This window comes from Gymnogyps californianus, chromosome 5 (assembly GCF_018139145.2).
Source record: "Gymnogyps californianus isolate 813 chromosome 5, ASM1813914v2, whole genome shotgun sequence".
NCBI classification, from domain to species: Eukaryota; Metazoa; Chordata; class Aves; order Accipitriformes; family Cathartidae; genus Gymnogyps; species Gymnogyps californianus.
The window spans coordinates 6,509,312-6,533,427 of NC_059475.1; the positions used below are offsets into that span (position 1 = coordinate 6,509,312).

The window sequence follows — 24,116 nt, forward strand, 5'->3', positions numbered from 1 at the left end:
ATTAAATACTGGGAATATAGAGAAGGAGTATTTTAGATAAATAATTGAACGTCATTATTAACGCTTCAGCTGTGCATTACTGACTTCAGGGAAAAGCTGGCCACACTACCAGAAAAACCTGGCTGTCAAAACCGTGCTGTCATATCCATTTTATGTATATGTTCCGTTGTTGTGGCATAAGCTACTGTTTCAAAGTTTCAGTTAAGGTTAATGAAGTCATATTTTTAAGCCACTCTTACCTTAATTACTGCTTCAATGGTGCTGAGGGCTAGTGGTTGGAACACTCTCAATTTTTTTTTTTTTTTTTTTTTATTTTTTCTTTATCACACGAGCAAATGAGAGTGAAAATTCAGTCCCAGTGGGAATGCTGAGACTTCAACTCTGTTATGGATAAACAGTGCAGAAAGAAGCGGGTGGGGCAAAGATTTTAAAATATGCAGTACTGGGTAATGCTTTATGCATTACAGTCATTCATCCAGGTGACTGGGAGAATAAGTTGATGTTCTGTTCCTAGGTGTTCCTAGACATTGCAAAGGTCACACTCTGTGTTGACATTTTTGGTACGCTTCTTTGCTCACTGTAATGAGAAATGAGTAGAATTGAACTCTTTGCTATGTTTAGCTTTGTTTTTAACTCATTCTTAAACCAGAGGGTCAGCAGATGGCAACAAGTAAATAGTGTTCTTTCAATTGTGGGGAATGCTCAAGATTTCAAATAAATGATAATCTAAATGGCTACAGTACATGGACCTATCAGGGTCCAGAATCTGTCTGATTGCTAACTCTGAAGTACAGCTCTGGGGAACTCTGCTCTCCTCTCAAGAAATGATTTGGCTCACTTGCAGTTATTTAATGAAAGATTTTCTTTACCGTAACCAAGTGGTGGGGTCTTTTGGGGGGAAAAAGTTCAACTAAAAGAGGTGTCCTGCTTCAGAATTGGAGTAAAATTACAAATACAGGAGATTCTGCTTAGGATGGTTCTAGCAAATCTGTGTGTTACCTTTCGACTGCTGAGCATGAGGCTATACTTTCAGGCTGTCAGGCAGTCTGTAAATGTCAGGCATGGCCTGCAAGGACTCTTTTGGGTCAGACTGATTCTGTGTTTTGCTTTTAATGCCTCTGAGAGTCCTATGTAGCTTCAAAATAATGCCAGTTCTGTTGTTTCCATCATCTTAGAAAATACGTACCACAGAAAGACTATATTTTTCTGTACTTTTATACAGGAGTTAAATAAAGTCATAGAAAATGTCTAGGAGGGGAGAACTGAGCAGACATACCAGAAATTTCTAAAATTTTATAGGAGAGAAAAAAGAGATACTGCAAACATCTCATGAAAAATTTTGAAAAATTGAAATATGTGAAAGTATACAAATAAGCATATATTAGTGAAATAGAAACACTGTACTTGAAGCCATATAAAGAGTTGAGTAGTTCTTTATAGTTTTGTACTAGTATGGTTCTATCATTAATTCTTAGAGAAAGTGGCCATTTCAGAAGCATATGTAACCATATCTCTTCTGTCAGGCTTATGTGTTGGCTCCAGATGACGTCCTAGAGGTATCCGTAATAAGAGATCTATTTATTAAAAATAGTGAACACTTCATTTAAAATTATATTCAAAAATACCTAAGAAATGTATATATTTTCCATAGTGCCTAGTAATGTACTTTTATTTCTTTGTGTTTTTCAGGGAAGCCACAAAAGCAGACATCCCATCAAAACACATGGAGCTCAGAATCACAGACACCTCTTATATGAGCGTTGGGCACGGTGGGGAATGTGGTACAAATACCAACCTCTCGATTTAATCAGGTATTAGTACTTTGAAGAGTAGCTTATTTCTGTGATACAAACAACCTGGTAACAGTGCGTTAACCGTACTGCTAAATCCCTTGTGCTTTCCTGTAACATTTGGCTATTCAATATTATCAGGTAAGACTGGAATTGTCAAAGTTGCTTCTTTTGGGTGGTCTTTTGTGCAGGGCTGTTAATTTCAAATGCGGCTGCATAAAAGGCACATAGATCCAGCGGCTTCACAATTTGCAGTGTGAAACGTAAAATACAAACCCATGACGTGGTCTGTTGATCAGAGACACTTGCCCCTCATGAGAGCACCTTTGAGAGCAAAGACTGTTACCACATCTTGTCCATGTGGACAGTCAGAGTTACCAGATCCAGTGGAGAGACAATGCAACCTAATTTGCTATGTTTCCATGTGGGTTTAAATAAACTTCTGGTTATATTTCTTATAATTAATGTCATAGATTACCAAAAGTAAAGTAGAGAAATATGTGTAATTGAAGTTAAATAATTGTGATGTTTGGGTTTCATACTTTTCTCATCTTCGATGTTGAATACCAATAATTCATTTTTCCTTGCTGTCAGTTTTTATTCCTGATCTAACAATCATAACCAGTCACTGTGCCCAGTATTGTTCCACTGAAGGCTGTGGAGCTAAGCATGTGCCGTGGGACAATTCTGTGCTGATCAAGTAGTATCATCCTTGACTGACTTTCTGATCACTGCTACTTCATGTCTTCTAGCAACTGATACCCAGGTTTTGAAGAATTAAAGCTCGATTGTCAACTTGTGTTTTCAATCCATTGTTTTCTCTAATAATAGTTTGAAATATGTCATATTACATGATTATCATAAATGCTTTTTATAATGGAATACTTAGGTCATACCAACTTACTTTGTCCCTTTCCAGAAATTTTTTATGTGTCTGTGTGTATGTGTATCTCTCTCTCTCATTCTGTGTATGCAAATAAAATGTCCTACATTTAATAATGTTGAAACTAGTACATCTACTTAGTCATTGCAAGGACATGAAAATTACAGAGCACTTCAGTTATATCCTTATAAAATAATATGTTCTGGTAAGTCTGCAGTTAGTGTCACTAGAATGTTATGCTAGCCTGAAATAAAACGTTTTGGTAAACTGACAGTAATTTTACCATAAACTTGTAATGGTAAATTACAATGGAATTACAATGTTCTTCATTAGAGTTATTCGACTACTGTGAAGATAGATAGAGGTCGCCATAAGTTTTAACTTTAAACAATGTATGTGTTTCCTTTTCATGTAGGCGATATTTTGGTGAAAAAATTGGACTGTATTTTGCCTGGCTGGGATGGTATACTGGAATGCTTATTCCTGCTGCCCTGGTTGGGCTCTTTGTTTTCCTCTATGGATTATTTACAATGGATTCCAGCCAAGTAAGGTAAAATCCTATTTAATAACATATAATAGCCTGTTGAAAATTAAGAACAGTCTGACACAATTTAGATCATTATACTTTTAAATGTTTAATCATGTAAAAATAACCAAATAGAACACTGGGTTCTTCAGTCAAGTGTATCCACTTTGTGTATCTGTTTTGCATCAAGCTGGATGCATACCATTTACAGCAAGTGTTCTTACCACTGCATCTGCAGTGATTCCCATTCTGTCTGTAAGGACAAACAGCAAGTACCAATTCTAATGTCGTAGGTACTGCAATGGTTGTCATTCTAGTCAAGGCTAACAAATGAAAAAAGATTCAGACATACTCCTCCTTTACCTCCATCTTGCCTATAACTTCCAGAGTGTAGTACAGTTGCTAAACTTCAACTTACTTGTGTCTATGCCTTTTTTTTCTCCCAGTGTTAATAGTGGCAAACTTAGAGTCTTAAGAAAATTTTTAACTATGTCAGTGTAAACTGCAGCCAGGAGACCCAGCTTCAGGGAGATTACAACCACATGAAATGAGCCTAGTTTTCAAGTTTCCCACTGTTGTGATTTTGCTCCGCGAGCGTTTTATGTCAATTTAGAAACAGCGATGAGGGTGCTTGAGTTAAGTGCTGACTGTATTTTTAGGAACTGTTTCAGAGGATGCACCCTCATTACAAAGTTTTCCATTAGATGTCGTCAGACACAACAGTATCAGGGCTCTTACAATTGCAACTGTTGCTCCAAGCAGTTTGGGTGCTTAGGCTCTAAGTATAGTTGGAGTCAGATTTCATAGGAAGTGTTGTTTCTCGGGCTTTGAGCGGGACTATTTTAAGTTTTCTTTATGGAATTGCCTTCATCTTGTACTTCACAGTGAGTTATATTCTACAGTGCTATAATTAAGGCTTTTTAGGGTTGCTTTTGTACAGCAGACTACTGAGAGACTTTACAACTTCAAACTGCATTAAATGCAATTAAATGCAATAAATGTATCAGCCAGGAAACTATGCTATCTCTAAGATATTGTTCTCTGTATTAGGATTGTTTTGCATGATAGATGTCCATAAAATGCAATGGATGTAAAGTAGAGGATCAGCCTGTTCTTGGAGCACAGGGACTAGAGCTGTTGAACTGGGAATCTTGTATTCTTCACATGTACAATGGCACAGTTTCAAGAAGGGGGGAACGAGGGGCCATAATCTACTATTATCAGGGTATAGCTTAGTATTTCAGGCACTCCTCGTAAAAGAGAAAGATGTGGCATTGACATTCCCCAAGAGAAAGAACAAAATTTCTAAGAATTTAATTTTTTCAAACTGTAAGCTATTATGTGCTTGTATGTGTGTCATACACTTCTCCCGAGAAGACCTGGAGATACGGCTCCGGCTTAGTTCTTTTAACAGAGACACGCAGTTATCTTGCTTGCTGAAGGTTACAGAGTATAAATCACAGGAGCGCAGAGGTAGGCTAGCTTTCATGTTTTCCTGTCCTAAGTTTTTCCCCTTGGCTGCTGTTGAGTAGCTGCAGACAGAACATGCAGATTTGAGTTTGCTCCCCGTGGAGGCTGGTTGTGTTGGGTCCCATCCTGAGGTGCCTCAGTGTCATGCTGTGCTACACAGAGCGCCAAGGTGCCCATCAGGGGCTCTGGACTCTATTCCAGAAGCAAGAGCCTGAAAGTTAGGTGATCCACCATATAAGCCCTAGATGCCTACAAGGGGAGGGGAGTATTTATATATTTATTAGACCTAACATTAACCAGTGTTCATTTCAAAATGCTGACAGAGGGTGGGTTAATTTATAAGCCCTAGCCGTGTGCTCTGCGGCAGCCCCACATCTGTAATCTGGATGTGTTAATTCTGGGCAGAAGGTCCTCTGTGCCTGTGGTGTGAATCTGTGCAGTCCCTCTGGTTAGTCGTGACACGATACTGTCATATCAGTGTGTTGCTATGACCAAGTTAGTAAGACCTGCTGTGAGACGTGGATTCAAGAACAGAGTGTAACTAACTCAAGCTGATAGTGACTGGCGTGATAAAATGTATGTAGATGTTTTCTGTATCACCTTGTGTACTTAGGCAGTTCTAAAGTCCAGTGATAACAGATGCTGCTCCTTGCCATATTTGCTTACTTAGCGTGGAAGGGGTTAGTGAGGATTAGACAGAAACCTCCTACCTAGAGCAGACAGGAGTCATCCATTAGCAGGCAGACAGACTGCACAACCTAAATGTTCTTATTCTTGCCATATTCTGGGACTGAGTTTATTTATCTAGTGCTTCTGCAGTCATTTAAAGAAAACTGCTAGATAAACATCTATAACAGTTTTAAAATACATCATTTGATTTTGAGCACTGCAGCTACTGCAGTATGCAAATGCAATGTTCAGCAGCCATCAGGAAGAAACGGAGTTGGGTACATTATTCTGACAAAATCTAGACACAGGAAAACCAGTGGCAATTAGGAATTTAGACCTAGTGCCAGGGCATTATGGCAATGTCATAACTGCCACGTTGCCCCAGATTCAGTATTATTCAGTGTAATGCTACTTCATGTGAAACAGCTTTCATCCCATTGACACCTGTTATTAGGAATCAGTGCATGTTAGGAAGTGTTGATTTACAGTATGATAAATTCTGTCAAAAAACCTATTTTTCATCTGTCTTGTGTACCACAAAATTTGAACTTAGCGGCTGATCAAATCAATTTTGCAAAAGCGTGCTTTCCTCAGGGATGTCCCTTCACCTCTCAGGCGCAGGGAGCTGCCGGGAGCCCCCCTCTAGCGGCTGCAGGCAGAAATCCATCATTTTCTTCTTTTTCCACTGAGGTCCAGTGCAGTTTCAGCAGAGAAGGAATAAGCAAATACACGAGCATACATTGCCATAGAGCCAAATGTTACTGCCGATGCCAGCCGTAGGTTTTGTGCAGCAATAATTCGAGGGTTATGCAGAATGATGTCACATCCAGGAACTGGTTTGTCCTGCTTACGATGTGTGCAAGTGCCTGCCTCTGCTCCGTGCTCGGAGTCTGTCCTGATACCAGGTGGCTCTTTTTATATATATATTAAAAATTATATAAATATATATATCTCAGCCTGTGCTGGGACCCCATCTCAGCCCGGCATGAGGCCGTCAGTCCCTGCCCCCTGTGTAAAGGAAAGATGCTCTGTGTAGTTCATCTGTAGCTGCCACAAGCTAGTTGGAAACTGAGCATATTTGCTCCCTTTTGGTGGTATACTTCCTTCTTTCCTAGGGCAAGCGCCCCTGTCACACTGCCTTTTGCCCCTTGTCATAGTCTCCCTCTCCTTTCCTCAGTTACAGTTTTAGGGGAAACAATAAACTTTCAGGTCTAATTGAATCGTTCAATGACTCAAATGCATTGTACAGGGAGGAGGAAGGTGAAATAAGATGGGAAGACAAAAACCCTGCACACACACTGTCATTTCAGGGACTAGACACTATTATAAGCAAATATGCATATATTTCCCAATTTTAGAAACAGAAGTTTCTCCATTCACACCATTAGGGATATTTTCCTATCACAAAACAAGCACATAAGACAGGCAGTGTTACTGAAAGCACATTGGAATGGAGGATGTTCTTTTTCTTGCATGGGTTTGGAATAAAGCTTGGTGATACTGTGGTTGCCAGGAGCCGGCACTGAGGTCCCCCAGGGTACTGAGATTATAGTGTCGGCAGCTTGTTGCAGCATTCAGTTGTGAGATGAAGGTAACCGAGAGAAAAATCCAGAGAATCTCTGTGTAAGAAACTCCATAGTAGCTTCCAGAGTATTTGGACTATATTTGTAGGGCTCAGACATGCAGAAACAAAAATGTGGAACATGAATTTGTATTTCTTGTTTTATACACTTTCAAATATATTTTGATCCATTTGCCCTCCCTGAGCTAAACTGGGGAAAAAGTGAAGTGGTAGTCAAACGGAAGGCCTTAAATAGTCCTTTAGAAGTGCCTTCCTCTGGGTTCTTTTCTTTCAAAAAATTATGTGCCATATCTATTACCTATCTCTATTCTCAAGTTAGATATCAAGCGATTACGTGTTGATTAGTCTATGTAAAAATAAATCTGATGTTTTTAAAGAGTTTGGTTTTGATGGGTTTATACATATCATAAATTATCACTGTTGTAAATTGTCCCTTTGTCAGTCAAGCAGAAAGGCCGGGCATGAACACAGCATAGCTTGAGGTGTCTCTGCACCATGTGCTGTAGTCAGATTTCAGATATGTAAGTGAGGACAGTACAAAGAAGCTTATTTTGCTTTGTTATACTGAAGATTTGAGTTACAGTAACAGGTAACGTAGCATCTGTGACAAACACTTGTGTAACAAATGTTACTGCCTTTGCAGAGTAGTGCTAAAGCATGTAACCTATCACAGTCAGTATAATTTTGTGAAACTTCATATGTTATTAAAAACAAACCAAGATTTTAACTCAAGATACATAATACAGAAAATCTAACATTTATAATGTTGAATTTAAATTCAAAGTACAGTACAATTTGGCCTTATATTTGACAACAGTTTGTATTATTGCCAAACCATTATATTGTTAAAATATGATTTTCTGTGCTTAATCGTTTGAATGAAAATGCAAGCAAGAAAATTCTCTGATGTGACACACTATAAGATTTCTGTTACTCTGCAACTCTGAAATGACTGGCTGTGCTCATTCTGGCTTAAGAGTCACTTAGGACAATTTTTTCTTGTCAGATCCACATTATGTTGTAGGGTTTCCGTGAATTAGTGATTCTGATGTTATGTGAAGTATGACCGAAGATTACAAAAGTGGCATCTAGGCAACCAGAATCTTTTATTTCTGTTTACTGTTATGTCAGACAGGATTTAATAGATGCACTCATTTTGAAATAAGCATAATCTTCCATACAGTATTAGAACTGTAAATTTGGCTTTTATGAGTAGGAGGGTGAAAGCGCAATGTTTATTAAAACAAATTAGTAGGGATTTCCTGGCATTTGTTTTTTACTGCTATTTTCCTAGGGTGTCATAACATCAGTTCTGGCATGTCAACATTACTAAAGGATAGGGGAAGGTGATTGCTGAGGTTCTTTGGGAAGCTTACTCACTGCAGTTAAAATTTGCCTTAAAATTCATTTTTGCACTTCTGTTAATTCTGTTTTGCCTTTGTCAAGACACTTAATTATGTACGATGTTTTGAATATGAATGGTCCCAGTGAAGACAGTGACTTCATCTTCCTAAATCTTAGGATCCTTAAATATCAGAATGTGGCTTGAAGATATTTTCCCCCAAAATAGGATATTAAAGTGGTTTTTTTATTAGCCCTAGACATGAGTTCTTCTGTAGGAAATAAAAATGCAAAGACGTGAAAAAACGCAAAGACTTGTGAAAACTCAGTGGGTTTTCACACGTCACCGACTGATCTAAGTGTACATGCGATCGTCCTGTGGAACAGACCTTCAGCTGATGTAAACTGGGATAAGTTGATTGAAATCGGTGTAGTTATACCAGTGATGTCCATCCTCTTAACGTGTGGTATCTTCTACGTTGCTTAGAAAAATATGCAGTAAATGGGTTGGAAGGTAGTGAACAATGTTTTGTTCTTCTGTTTGTGATACTTGGGAGAGAATGGGATATTCACAAGTGTGAGAAGTGTAGCACGATGCCCAAAAATATTGCACACTACTCTAGGGCCCATAGTTTTCAGGTTACTGATTTGGGATTAGACTTTTCAAGCCAAACATTCGCTTTTAATTTATTTTATTGAGCCAGTTTTGTGGTGTAGGCATACTGTTAACAAATAGAGACCACAAACTGCATAACCTCAGAAAATCTTAAGAATACTAAAAGCCTTTTTATAACCTTTATTTTCCTGTCTCATACTAAAGCAAAGAGATCTGCGAGGCAAATGAAACCATCATGTGCCCTATGTGTGAACGCAATTGCACACTACAAAAACTCAATGAAAGCTGCATATACGCCAAGGTAATTATTGTCTTATCGCTATCAAGATAATTTTTATCTAAAGATCCACTTTCATTGTGTCATGGCTGCCCTTGTTTCAGGGAAGATTCCTGCAAAACATGTTGTTTCTCTACAGAGGTTTTTTTCAGCCTTTGTAATTCATGTTTCTAATAAGGGAATGCTTTGAAAGGATCAGAGATTATTCTAAAATTTGTTTTACTTTCTGTGCGCATTTCCTTCCTAAATCCTTATTTTTTTCATCAACTTATAAAGTCCCCTGAGTAATAAAACTTTTTTTGGAATGTTTTTCCTACTTTCCCCTATAACTTCTTACTCTGTTTTCCTTGCTTACTTTGTAACTGAGTTTCTGCTCTTCCTAAAGGAATTCTCTAGCATAATGTGCCTGTGGTGTGCTTTGCTGTGTCAAACTGATGCAAAGATTTTACACAACTAAATATTTTGCTACAAGAAGCTATCCTTCAAACTTAAATAATCACAAGTACCTCTATATACATGCAGTATTTTCAAGTGAGCAATGTATTTTGATGTGTGGTATGTTCATAATGCTGGAGAAGCAGCCTTGGCATTTTTCTTGGAATTTTTTAGCCCATAAGATAAATCTTGCTCAGAAGCCTGTATTTATAAAATGTGATTGTCTCTGGGCCATGGCATTACAACAACACAGCAGCAGTGTGAAAGAGAAAATCAATTTTGTGTTAGATTTTGACATTTTGTATAAATAGGACCAATGTTGAGTAAAACTCAACATTTCAAATCTATCTGTAAAGGAAAATTCTAAAAACATTTGACATTTATAAAAATTATTTCTATTTTGCTTTCACAAATTTAATTTTCTATTTTATAATGCCAAAATTAAAAAAAAATGAAAAAGCTGTTTTGCAACAACAGCAATAAATACCATTGAACATGTTGTACTTAAGGCAAAACTGGTTTTTGTTTTTAAATACTGCTATAACTCTAGAGCAGAAAATGGCTCCATGAGATTTTTTGTAACTTTTTTTTTACTAATTTCTTTTTTTTTTTTTTTTTTTGAGATGTGTACTGAAGGTAAGAGCTTTCTTAATTGAAATAACATTATGCAAACTATACAACCCATCCCAGAAATGCCTCTTTTTAGAAGATGGCAAGTACTTCTTCAGCAGTCCACTGCAGTTTAACAGGAAATTAATACATTTGGCATTGTGGCATCCCTTTAACTTTAGGTCCTGTTATTTTAACATCTTCAGTTAATGAAGCAGTTTTTGTGTCTTATTTATATTTACACTGACATCATGTGCTTAAGTCATGCAAATTTCACGTTTAATGTCACATTGTGAATAATTCATTGCAGCAGAAAAAATGTGACAGTCCATCCATACTTCCATGTATTTTCAAACCAGTTCCCTTCAAACAAACTGAGATGACAACCAGGGAAGACAAGCAGTAACCACTCATATTCCATCTTCACAGGCACCCTTTTCTGATGTCTGCAAATATTATGGAAATTGATGTAAGCTCCCAAATTTTTCTGCTGATGCTTTTGCTCTGAAAAACAGATCAACCTTAGATTGGAACACAGAAAACAACCAAAAATTTTCTCCTTTCAAGATGTGTCTGTTCTGGATCTCCCTCAAGGCGGGGAGAGAGAGACTTCTCTTTGGGATGGAATAGGATTACCATCTGGCACTCAAATGGCAAAGAAAAAGGAAAAAAATTTTAAAAAAGCTCAATGAGGCTTGTTATGACTGCAATGCCTTCACTCACTGTGTTGTCTCTAAAGAAGAGTTCACTGTAGCTTCACTCGTTACCCTTTTGCTAGGAAATGTCTGGTTTCCAGCGAGGGTTGTGATCCTGCTCATTGCCACTGTGTTGCTCAAGTTGAGCAGCACATACCCAAACATGTCAGCACTTCCACTGTGTTTGCACCCAAATTAGTGAATGAAAACAATCTGTAATGTTAGAAAACTACAATCTGATTTCAAATCAAATGCTCCTTTGTACTTTCTGAAGCACTATAGTAGTATAAGTAAGTAGAACTAGCATATTTAAAAACAAGGCATCAGATCTGCTCTCTGGGAAAAGAAAATGGCATTTCCTGCTTGCTTCTTGTTCCCAAGATGGAGCTTGTCAGCGTTTCCCTCTAGTTTTGTTGCTGTGGGAACATAACTTATTTCTCTCTCTTCCTTCCACACAGCCAAAGAGATGATATGCAAGGGAAGCTATTCCTGATTCATTCCGGGCAGCAGCACCCTTATTCTGGAATAAGTGTTTTCATCCTTGTTCATTCAAATAGCTCATTGTATACAAGTACATAAGCATTGCGCTAATTAGGAAGAGTTCCTTTAAATGAAGTTTATCTCCTCAAACCTGCTTATGTCATGGGACCTGCCTCATTTATATAAGGTCTTGTGCTCATATTTCATGTTATTAAAACTGCTGTCGGGGTTTCTTTCTTAAATATCTGCCAAGTTTCCCTTTAGAGGAACACTTCAGACAGAACAAACTAATGCCGGAAAAATCATATACTTCAGAAGTTTTTTCTGCCAAGTTTTTTGTAAAGCTGAAGACAAAATACAAAAGGTGCCTTTTTCCTTCTTGTTACTGCCCATTTCTTTCATCCCCTCCCTCTTTATTCCATTTCCATTTAAAAATGCCACACTGAAGTGAAGTTTATAATTTAAGGGAAAGGCAGGTAATACCTGAGTTGTAATCTGAATTGCCAAATGCCCAGGCTGTCATTCTCGTCCGCATTAAATGGACTCTTTGATCCGTGGGCAATTAGCGTGGTGCACTAGGGCTCTTTGAGCTGGTCCTGCGCCGAGCACGCCTCGCCCTTGGGCCCCGGGGCAGCGTGTTGGTTGAGGGTGGATTTGATTGAAGTGCCTGAAGTCCTGTATGATGGTGACAACATCAGTTAGGCATGTTGACGGAGTAGCACTGAGTCCTACAATATTTAACCTCTGCTTAGAGGCCTCTGGTCAACATGGAATCTCAGACTACGCATTTAGCCTTTAAGACAGTCAGATCTTAATTCTGAGTGTGGTGCTGAAAGGCTTCCGCCCAAACACTTTTTATAAAGACAAGGCTAGATCGGGAGCCAGATACGTATTTTGTACTTTTAGCAACATTAATTCTGCTGGGTTAGGTTTGGTTGATTGGTTCATGTTGTATTTCCTTGGAAAGATGCACTCTTTACTGAGCAGAATATCCAAAATCACATTCTCACACAGATCTACATTCAAAACTGAAAATGTTCATCAGATTTATTGTACTGCCTTTGTTCACCTCTCACATTTTCAGTCTCATGCCCATTATGTTTGTGTTTTCCTTTATGGAAGCGAAAGAAAAACAAAGCAGAAGACATATTTCTATGTACAGTTGATCCCACTGTATGATTCATGCAGGGAACATGCTGGATTTATTGATATCCAATACCAAAGAGTCAATTCCCATTTCGGAACCTTAAAAAAAGAAAACAGAACTGACATACAGATAAAATATTTGTGTTTTTAATAAATTCTCACAATATTATAATAATTTTACTTAGTAAGAAATAAAATAGACAAGCAACACTGTTTCTATTAACTTTTTCTTCTTTCCTGAGTTAGTTTTCTTAATCTGCGAGGCAGAAGCAATAACGCCAGCCTTCTCTAGAAGAATGAAAATCTGTGAGCAGGATGAGTTCTTGCGGCAGGCAGCTCTCACGGGAGGTTGGGTAACCTGCCCGAGGCAGGCTGTCAGCCCCAGCATCCCGGCACACCTCATGTACAGAACATTCCTGCTGGCCCGAGTAACTTCAGATGTAAGAGGTCACAGTACAGCAAAACTGAATCTGGTTACCTGCGCCCTTCCATTAGCATAAGGACAGGTTTCTTTTCATGATAAAAGCTTAAAAATTGGTCCTTAAGTCAGCAACAGAAGAAACACCAATGAAAGTAAAGTCTTTTCAAGAATATTCTATTCCAAGACATTCTCTTCTTATTTCAAAGAGTGGGAAATCACCATGAATTTTCTGGATGGTTTAGAACGATACATATCAAAGCCATTTGCAGCACTTTTTCGTTTCTTTTTCCTCTCCCTTCAGATCCTCTTTCTAACATATGCCTGTTGATGATAAGTTGGTTTGCTCTATTATTTTATAAAGATTTCTGCTTTTTTTTCAAATAGGAATTGGAAGCCTGTGCTTTGCTTAGTCATGCTCAGCAACATCTTAAACCACCTTTCATTAGAAGAAATGTAGGCCCATTATCCCTGGATAAATTACCTTGCTGTAAATCGGCAACCTTAAATCTATTGAAAGTACATTGGTCTTAATTTCAGCTTCCTAAATACTGTTTCATATTATGAATATTAGAAATTCTGGATTTTTGTAATATAAATTGTGATGTTTTCATAGTAAGTGAGACATTAAATTCACCCACTCAGATGCTTGGAATGATCCATAGGCATGCAAAAACTAATTATTACTTATTTTCTATCGGTAAGCCTTGGACTTTGCGGCAGAATATCTGTTCTGCCTGAAAAATCTTGTAACAAAGAGTAAGATAAGGGATAAATCCAACAAAAAGGAGAGCATTCACAAGGAGAAATTAAGTGCACAATTTAGAATTGTGTTTTAGGAGGTGTGTGGTATTTAGAATTTATTTGATGTTTGTTGGAGTTCAGGGGCAGTAGCCTTTTAAGAAGGAGATTATGTCAACAATTTGAGCGGCTGAGTTGTCTGAATAAAAAGGAATATATATATTCTTACCTGCAGAGAAATTGCAAGACAGCCTGGGAGAAGAAGAAAATGGAATCAAAAGAGACATTAACTAAGTAATATACAGAGGAAGAAAAGTGAAAAGACAGAATTTATTTAAGCTTATAAAAACCTTAAAATAGAAAGTGTTGAAGCTAAATTTGACCCAGCATATGAGAAGAACTCTGGAGGAATTTTTAGCCTGTCTGGACATGGATAGAGCAGCTCTTAGTGTCTGTGAAACAAATAGACTGGAGATGCATGAAGTGACAGTGTGGAAAACCAGAGTTCAAGTTATACTGAAAGAGTGGGACAAACCTTGGTAGAAGAAACATGCAAGTAGGACTTCTAATTAGAATGCTTAGCTTTTAGTTTCTGCCACCAGTTATGTACTCTGCGATTCTTTGGGGCAAAAGATAAGGTGGCAATATTATTTGTTCCTGATGTATTTATTTTCTATTCAGGTTACACATTTGTTTGATAATGGAGGGACTGTCTTCTTTGCTATTTTCATGGCAATTTGGGGTAAGTACATTTTTATTTGTTTCATATTTTTAGTTCACTTGACCCTTTTATATGATTGCTGGGTAAAGGGAGATTATAGCTCTTGATAAAATTTAAAGAAGGACTGTGATTCTGTCACACAAACTTTTTTTTTTCCTGTTTTCATCCACTTCGATTTCTCTGCTAGCAGTGGGTGAAAATAATACCTTTTATCATTAATGTAATGACTTTCTTTAGCGTCTTAAGTGTCTTTAAGCCTGAATTTTATATCATGCAGGCAGAAGTCTTTTTAGAGGCAAACATGTAGGTTAATTTACTGATCTGGAGTCAATATAAAAATCACGTCTTGTAGAGAATTCCTATAGAATAAATGAGAATATTTTGTGGGAGCTAATTAGAGGGAAGTGTAGGAAAGATTTGATGTTAAGTGCTTACAGCAATTTAGATATTTATATTCTAATTCTCAGTCTGAATATCTCATTATGTTCACTCTGACATCACACACATCATGTCATGGGGCCCAAAGCAAGCAGGGTGATATCCGCAGAGGCCACTGTTGAACAGGAGTTACCAAGAATGGTCTTGCCTCTCTTAGAAGGTCAGTGTAATAGTGCCATACAAGACAGATGTAATGGTTCCAGCATGAAATGCTTGATGGAATTAGCTTTCACTGAAGCTAATAGTATTTTGCTGCTGGAAAGTAGGGAAGACTAGTATTAGAACAAGAGATAATTAATTTTACAAACGTAAATGTTTGTCCATGTAAACCCTGAGAAAATAACACCAGTTCACATACATATAACTGTCTGAATTCAAGCCAGAGTTTTGCAATTTTAAATAGAGTCAAATGGCGCACAACAGCTTTATTTATGTAGTATGTATAAATAAGCGTTAATGATTCTAACTTAAAGTGAAGGATGAACAAATGTCACAAATTTTGGAGGCTGGCCTGGTAAAAGCAAAAAACAATATACAAACAACAGCAAAACATCGAAAAGGTACATAGACAACAAAAGCACATGCACATACATGCAAAAATCATAATTAGATTGTTAAAAATTAACGTGATATAACTGAAGGGCACACTTTGGTTGCTTGCCTCAGTAGTCTTCATTGGCTCCTGATCTTGCTGTTATAGCCTTGCAATTACTGATAATTAGTTTCATCCTAAAGTACGTTGCACTTGGTTATATGGTTACCGATGTAGACAACACTGGTAGCTTCTTAACATCTCTTCATCTCTATCTTGAAGTTCTCCTTAGAGAGAGCTCTTTCCATTTTCAGCTGAGGCCAAGGTTCAAGTGTAAGGAGGAATTTTACTTATATGATACTGCTTTACCTTTATCAGGAAAGATGGCATAATATGTGCTAAGGAAGATGAAAGCTGAACATTACATTTTCTTAATTTCAAGCAGCAGAGTGATACTCTCACCTAATATAGGTGAATGAGTCTCAGATTTTCCATCTGCTATGCAACGTGCTGGATACAATGTTGGAAATCAGATTCTCCTTTTGATGGAAAGTGTGCTGTTTTCACAACTGAACCCTGTAGGAATGGCAACACTGCACATATTAACTCAATTCTTTAATCTTTTAAATACTTTGAAATAAATACCTGTTTTTCTCATCTGCAGTGTGACTGCCATTGTTTGTCTCTGGTGTGTGTGTGTGTGTGTAATTTACTCACATATCAAATAAACCCTCATTGAAACATTCACAGCCAGTTAGTGAGATAACCCCATCGACATGATCCACAGTCTCCACTAAAGCATTTTAACAGAGTCATAGTAACAGGCACGTATCCCATGTGAGTAGTTATTTTCTCTGCACTTTATTTTGTTTATTCTATGCCTTTACAGCTATGTCTTTTTCATGTTCTTTCTTTGTATTTAGACATGTCTGGTAATTGCAAACAGATAAACTATGCAATTATTTGCATTATACTGCCATAATTTTACTCTTTAGCTGGACAAAACTGGACCATGCTTTTTAGGATATCTATATACATGGCAGAGATAATTCCTTTCCTTTCATGTTAAGTATTTCTTCTATCTAACCTGTACCAAAACCTTTTACATCATTTCTACAGTTCTAGCCTGCAATGCGAACAGATCAATTTGACAGAGGAACAGAAGCTTGTCTTCTTTTTTTTTTTTCCCTTTGATAGTGATGGTAACTCTGTGTCATCATAGTCAAAGGTTAAATGTAGTCTGTGTTACTCAGTAGTTCCATTCTCCCCAGCAAACTTCAACCTCTGAGTAATCCAAGTAAATCTAATTCTTTTTGTTGTATTCACTGAGGAAGGTACAAATGTAGAGTGGGGAAAATAATGCCCTGAGTCATTTATCAGATAGAAATTATATTTGGACAGAATAGTTTCACCTCAAGGTAGTTAAAGTTGGGGTTTTTTTGTATTGATGCTAAAATATCATTGCAATCCTAGTCAAATTTTGCTCTGTTACAATGTCCGCATTCTTGACCAAAGTTACACAAGGCAGAATTTTACCTGGGTGCTATTTGTTTATATTATTTCTAAGAAAGCAAGTATAATATCCTTCCAGAAAAACCATAGGTTGATCATTCAATTACAAAGTAGAAGAGCGATGCTCTGCTACTGGGCCCTGCCTGTTGCATATCAGTGTATCTTGTGATTTTCCCCTTGCTTTCCAAAACATTGTTTGCACAATAATGGCTGTAAGATAACAGCTGCTAGGTCGTTTTGCAAAAAATGAAAACGTGTAGATAACAGGTGAGAATATAATCTGAAGCAAACGTTACAGTGAAGGGTGGGATGGTGTCATGTCAGCCATAGGAATGCCATCGGATGGGCACCCTGCGTTGTCTTCCTCTGCCTTGTCTGCTGTGTTGGTTTTGTCATCTGACTCGCATCCAAAACTCATATCGTATGGTCCAAGTGAGTTGTCTAAGTGGAGAACTGAAAGGATAATGTGATTATTTTTTATATATTGCTTGAAAGATTCTTATCCCCATACACTGGGTACCTCACGGCTTAGTTCAGCAGTCCCTCGCAGCTAAATCCAGTTAACCTCTTTCTTACACATGGGGGAGCAAAAGATGAAGGCCCTGATTCATGATTTTCTGAAGATAACACATGTCCTCCCAGTAACATCCGTTCAGCACTACATGGGTGGTCGGCTTTCAAAGCTAATTCCTAATCTGACGTTCTGGCAGCTTTCAGCTCTTGCATTTAAGCCAGAAAGGGCGTATTGCCAGAGTTTTATTTTGATTTGATTTTACATGAGAAAAAAGTGTGTTTAGCCTCTCAGTGTTTGTTTAAGCATTTAAAAATAAAGTCCAGGAACATGATATAAATGTTTGGAGACTGTGTGATTACACTTTAATACAAGTTTATACATATTCATGGAGAAGACAAAAGCAATCTTCTTTTTAAACCTCTTAAAAATATTTTTACTCCTAAAAACAGATATAGCTTCATCCCTCATTCTGTAATTGAAGTTGGATGAGTAAGGAGTCTAGCCTTTTTCAGTTAATCAAGGTTTGGGAGAGCTTTTGAGCTATAGTTTTGAACTCGCCCGCAATTCTTTGAACAGGTTCACTGATACTAGATACAATATTTCCTGATATTTCAGAGGTTAAAAAAAAACTTGTAAGGAGGAGACATAGAGTTAAGGGGAGTATTGGTTAAGCTAAAATTTAAAAATAATAAAGTACTGTCAGTTGAAAACTAGTTTGACTGGAGTCGATGATATAATTCCTAATAATTCAATAGGACCAGACTATTTAAGCAGCTCTGTGTAGAAATAAAAAATGTTCTTATGCAAAACACTTGTGCTATTCCTTACCTGGGTCATTCCTTGTATCATCATAAAGCCGTCTGTGGGAAAATAACTCAGACCTGTTCTTACCACATATAAAATATCCAATCAGACCAATTAATATAGATCCCAAAATGGCTCCTACAATGACACCGACTATTACTCCTTCTTTGTTGGTTTTGTCTAGGAGAGAAAGAAAGAAAGAAGAGACAGCTGAATGAGAATAATAAATCTGTAAGATCAGATACTTCACTCTCACGCTATAGCAGTCAGGGCCTTTGTGGAGTGAGACTTTTCACCAAGGATCTGAAACGCTTTGCAGGCTATGACTAAACCAGCCTCTCTGCAGAAACTTTCTGCCTTTGTAAAAGAAAATAGACATCTCCATCCTTGACTTTCAAGGGAATAACTGGGGTTTAAAAAAAAAAGAAGGCTAAATGAGTTTTTAGTCAAATAAAAAGGTTTCAGGTTTAATTACAGAGTCAGCCACTATCCTTTTATTTCAAGAAATAAGCAGTAATCACTCTTTGAATGCAATTATTTGTAAGTATTTAAGCCAGCAGTTAAAATTACAGCCTCTGAATTTCAAGTGATGAAGTTTTAGAGTACCAATTTTTGAGTATGCAAGGTAAGAAATCCAGTAATGCTTTCTGCACCTGTTCAGTTAACAGAATAACTTCATTCCTCCAAGATTTTCCTCAGATTTCATAAATTTTTTCTTCAAAGTATTCTGTTTTTCTTGGAACTGAACTTGCTCTCCCACCCCCTTCCTTTTCAGCCATGTTATCTACAAATTGGGTACATTGTAATTATTAGAACTATGACGGGAAACATGAAAGTGTGATGCTCCTTCAGTTCTTAGTACAAACTGTACTCTACTGGATATGATGGATAAGCCTTTCAGTCCTGTGTTAAAAGCTTGAAAGCTAATTAATGGCAAAAAATTACTGTGTCTTGTAATCTTTCCTTTTTTTTCCCTGAAGACTTGATTCAGAGCAGCAGGATAGAAAAGTGCCATGACAGTTTTATGCTCCATTGTTTTCCCACGCATACTCAGCATGGTAATTAAATGCACAATGAGTAATTCCTTTAGAAGTATTTATAAGAAGTCATCTTTGGTCACAAAAGTTTCTGAACTTAAGTAAGTTGACATGTTACACGTTTTGAATGTTATTTCTACACATCTGGTTTGAAGGTCCGCTCCAGTGTGAATGGGTGGTACCTGTCATAACACTTCCCCCACTCTTGGAAGTGTTAAACAAACAAGTAAACAGCAAATAATTAAAAAAAATATTTTTTTATTTTGAGTGAGTTTTAGTTTTATCCTGTACTAGGTCACCTGTTAATTCACAGATCTTACAAAGCCTTCTGTTCAATGAAAAAAAGGGTTTTATTTCAGCGTTATGGTTTTATTAAACCAGTTGGACTGTAGTTAGATACTTACCTTCATGGGCATCTTTTGAATTAGATGATGCAGTAGAAGGGTTGCTGAAATTATGATTCAGCTTTGTTGTCTGCTGAATGGGGTTGAAGTTTGGTGTAGGACTGTCCTGCTTCACCATGGGTGATGTCAGAGTGAGACCGGTGGGGAACAACGCGGTGCGGTTGATTGAGGAGTTACCGCTGGGGAGTGCTGTGGCCAAAGGGGTACTATAGGTGACTGTGGCGTTACTTGGTGTCGCTGTGGAAGTAGAAGTAGCACTTTTGGTCACTCCAGAAAAGTCACCCATTGTTGTAAATGTCGCTAAAGACGTTGGGATTCTGTTGAAGGTGGTGGCAGAGTTATTTATTCCATCTTTTGATACCATAGTGACATTTGAAGATAAAGTGGTGCCATCAGTGGACCTCAGGGGTGTGCTCTTTGGCCGACTGCTCATCTCTATTCTTTTTGTTACATTTTCTTTCGCGTTGGCAGTTGTTGGTGCAGCATGACTGACGGTAGAAGGATTTATGGCAGTAGTCATAGGCAGAACAAATCTCTGTGAAGCTGGTTGCACTGTAGTCTGATTGTTATCTGTAATTGAGCTATTTCCATTACTTGTTTCATTTACTTTTCTGCCCTCAGTATTGTTTTTGTTCCATTGCAGCCTTACAAGCAGAAAAACGAAAATCATTCCACAGGAGGGTTGCATGGTGTTGACTTCAAAATTTCTTTTGTTATATACAGAACCTGCAAGAAATTCACTTTTGTCTACTATTTTATTTTGCAAAACAAAGCTACTCAGTTAGGACCCAAATAAGCTAGTAAAAAAAGTTAATGTTATACTATAGAAATCTCAGTAGTTTACCACATGTTGATGCTGAAAACTACGTCCCTGAGTGTTAATGACCTAAAAAATGACCTAAAACAATATCGATGATCAACGAAAGCTTTTTGTGGAAGAAAATTCCATGGTTCTGTAAACAGGCCTCGTACTCGGGAATAATTCAAAGCCACTTTACTATAGAATGAGGTAATGATACATATTTGGATGGCATGCTTGAGGCAATATTTTCTGGGCAGGCAGCAACTCCAAGAGCACGCTAAAGAGTTATGCTCCATGGCAAAGAAATATAATTGTTACGATTAGCCCTGAAAGTTGATGGATAATGTTTTGTGACCCTGAGCAGTGAGTGTCATATGAATGCTTCCAGGAGCAAATTGAAAACTGAATGAGTCCAGGGGTTATAGATGATGCTGAATTTGTGTGGAAACTTCTTTTTGTGTAGGAAACTGGAAGCTGTATGTTATGCATTAATTTTTCAAATGTTAGATTGAGAAGGATGAGAAAAACTCATCCTGAAGTCACAGGATTGTAGCAAGTATGCTGTTCAGTATATCCGTGGGGTTTGGGGGGGGAGTGGGGTGGAGGTGTTTTTTCTACATATGAGACAGGTTGAGATCATGCAGTTTTTAACTCCCACACATAACCCCTCATGTGACAGCACAGTAAAAAGTATAACAACTTACATCTTCAGCATCGTTAATTAATTAGGTGTCCATATATGTGGGTACTTTACCATCTGAAGAAAGGAGATATACACCTGGAAAAAGTAACTATTTCTTTCATATTCAGCCTCCCCTCCTACGGTCTTATGCTTTTCCTATGGGTGTTTTGCTTGGGGCTTTGGGGGGTGGGGAGGGGCTGAGGGCTGGTTTTATGCTTTTGTTTGGGTTTTGTTTCACTTAATTGTGCATTTTCCGCAGGTTACCTTCTTTATATGTAACACCATCAAAGCAATGGAAAGTGCATGTACAGTAACAGTAGATAGCAGTCAGCTATGGGTAATGTTATATCAGTGGGTAGATGATAACTAAATATAATGTCAAGGTATCTCATTTTGGCTTTATTCTTATTTCTTTTGTGGTTAGAAGGTGGTACCATTACTTGAAATGCGTGTGTATTTATAAAATGCCATTTAATCTGCTTTTTAACATATGTTCCATTTCTCCACACTGCTTATTTCCCAAGTTAAGGTCAGTTATATGGTGAGAAGGACCGATGCTTGGAAAAGATTTGTAACTTATTTAGCAAAAAATAAAAGAGAGAACTTCTACTTGAGTATCAGTCAAAGTCAGGATAACCACTTTGACCCCAAACAAGCAAGCCGAAGAAAACCCCTTTGGCGTTCAATTATCAGCTCCAATTATGTTTACAATTTGAATGATAGGCCTTCAGATGACTGTGAAATGCTGTGCAATCTGAATATTAGATTTTGATTTGTTAGTACTAATAACTGCAAAACAGTGAAGAAACAAACATGTATTTTACGAAGTTTTCTAATGCATGCTTTCATTTTAACAGTATTACTGTTTTAATTCAGTGGCATGGTCTTTCCTTCCTTGTATTAATAGTCATATTAGTGAACAAAGTGGGTTTGGTCATATCACTCATTATCCCTTCATTGTAACTAAACTACATAGGGAAATTACGCTCAATTCACTGTAACTGTAATTTTAATTCGCAAAGCAGTGTGCAAAGGAGTCAATATCCTTGCTGAACAAATTCTTTGTTGTTTTCTCTGATTAGCTTACTTGTGTAATCTTCATGGGGGACCACAGATAGGAAACCTCCTTGCTTTGAAAGTTGTGTACTGTAGTTCTCAGGCTGTGATGAACTGCTTCCTGGAAATCCTTTTGTGTGTAGTAATTAACTCTTCTTTTTCTAGTGCAACATTAATGTTCATACAGTTTAGAAAAACACTGAAGTTCTTCAAAGATACTGGTTGCCTTTAGAGCTTAATATGCAAATAGTGCTATTGCAGTAAAACAGCAGTGCTATATATTAGCCAAACTTGCAGAAGAGCCCAAACTTTAAATTAGCTGGTCAAGTAAGTATTTAATGAAGCTATGAACAGATTATTAATGAAAAAAAAGGTCTCGCTTTTTGATTCACTGATATTCACGTTACTCAGTACCAGCTCAGTGGAAATCAGTGCAGTAGGCATAGCCTGAAGTGAGTAGAAATGACATCGGTGTGGGATTAGGCTGCAGTTCAGTTACCTAGATTAGCTCAACCTTTTTTTTAGCATGAAAAATTAGGGGTTTACATAGGATGGTCACCACCATGTTTCTTCAGTGGATTTTGCACTGTGCATTTGTTTCTGTTCTGCTAGAGTCAAATTACCTCTGAGACCTATGACATCTGGGTAGAAAAAAAAAAAAGCCAGCTCCAAAAAGGGGGAGGCTAAAATTTGTCCTTTGGTGTATGGCTTTATGAAGAGATGTAGTGGCCCTTGTTCGAGGAATTCACCAAGATGTGAATGCAATTTCCTATAAAAATGGCCCTCCACTGTGAACCTGGGTATGCACTGATTGTGTCTGTGCTGGAGAATGTGTAGCCCAGTTGCAAGAGATCTGTAGAGGTGCTGAGGACTTGATACCCACTCTTCACGCATTGCTGGAGGGGTTTACTCTGAACTTGCCACAATCTCTTCCCTTTGACTGAGCACCCTTTGAGAGCTGGCCTGTGTTAGGCTACTGCTGGGGCACATCACTTAGCTTATTGACAGGAGTGCCCAGTGGTGTAAGCCAAAGAGCAACAAGTGGAGTGTGATCAGGAGACTTTAAAAGCACGCTCTTGATGTGGATTCAAATGCTAACGTAGGTATAGCCACACTGAGGAGGCTGTGGTTGTGTATCGTACAGACTTCTCTGTTTTACTTGAAGTAAATTGAAAAAAGGCTACAAAAATCCTTGTCATTTTGTTGTTAATAAAGATTAAAGTTGCTTTACAGCAGAAAGTATTCAATATGAAGCTACTAGTGTACATACATGTACATCTGCACACCTACACTCTGGGTGAAGCCCTGGTGCCATTCAAATCAACCTCTCCTGGGTCTATGGACTAAACCATGAAGATTGCATTGATGTTGCATCTGGCTTTGTGTTTCCTTAAACTGCTCAGATTTGCACTGAATATTTCTGCAACACTGTCCTAATAAATTCTTATATGGCGATTTTCATATAAATGTATATCCAGTGGTATATTAAGTATTTAAAAATAGATTTTTGGCATGATAAAGTAATTGCAACATGTGTTTCCTGAACACAGCCCAGCACCTGCCAGTGATAGGTGTAAAGTCTGCAAAACCTCTGCAACTGTCAAGCAAATAATCATTTCAACTTCTTTTTATGGGTAGGTAATACAGTCTTCGGAACTGTAAATTCAAAGGACATTCTTTTGCATGTCAATAAATTGAACCTTGCACCGTTTCCCTCCCTTACAGTAGTGATTAGAAAGTACTTTAGTTTATGTAGTAAACGGTGACATGATGAGCAAATTATTAATGGCACTTCTTTGTTTCTTGTGTTCTCGAGTAACATGTTCGTATTTGCAGAGCTTTCACACTTAGTATGCTTTTTAAGCCTCATAAAGCAGATTATTTTTACCTTTACATCAGTGATCCAAAAATAGACAAAACAATTATAAAGCAAGCT

General features: G+C 37.6%; 1 protein-coding gene across 1 annotated transcript in view; it reads left to right on the forward strand.

The window, feature by feature from the left end:
- The window catches only part of ANO3 (anoctamin 3), a 215,536-nt gene that overhangs the window by 169,643 nt on the left and 21,777 nt on the right, over positions 1-24,116 (forward strand). The window contains exons 11-14 of the mRNA XM_050898227.1: positions 1,690-1,811; positions 3,089-3,223; positions 9,082-9,178; positions 14,360-14,420. Coding sequence (XP_050754184.1) covers positions 1,690-1,811; positions 3,089-3,223; positions 9,082-9,178; positions 14,360-14,420 — 415 coding nt within the window. The remainder of the gene's footprint in view (positions 1-1,689; positions 1,812-3,088; positions 3,224-9,081; positions 9,179-14,359; positions 14,421-24,116) is intronic.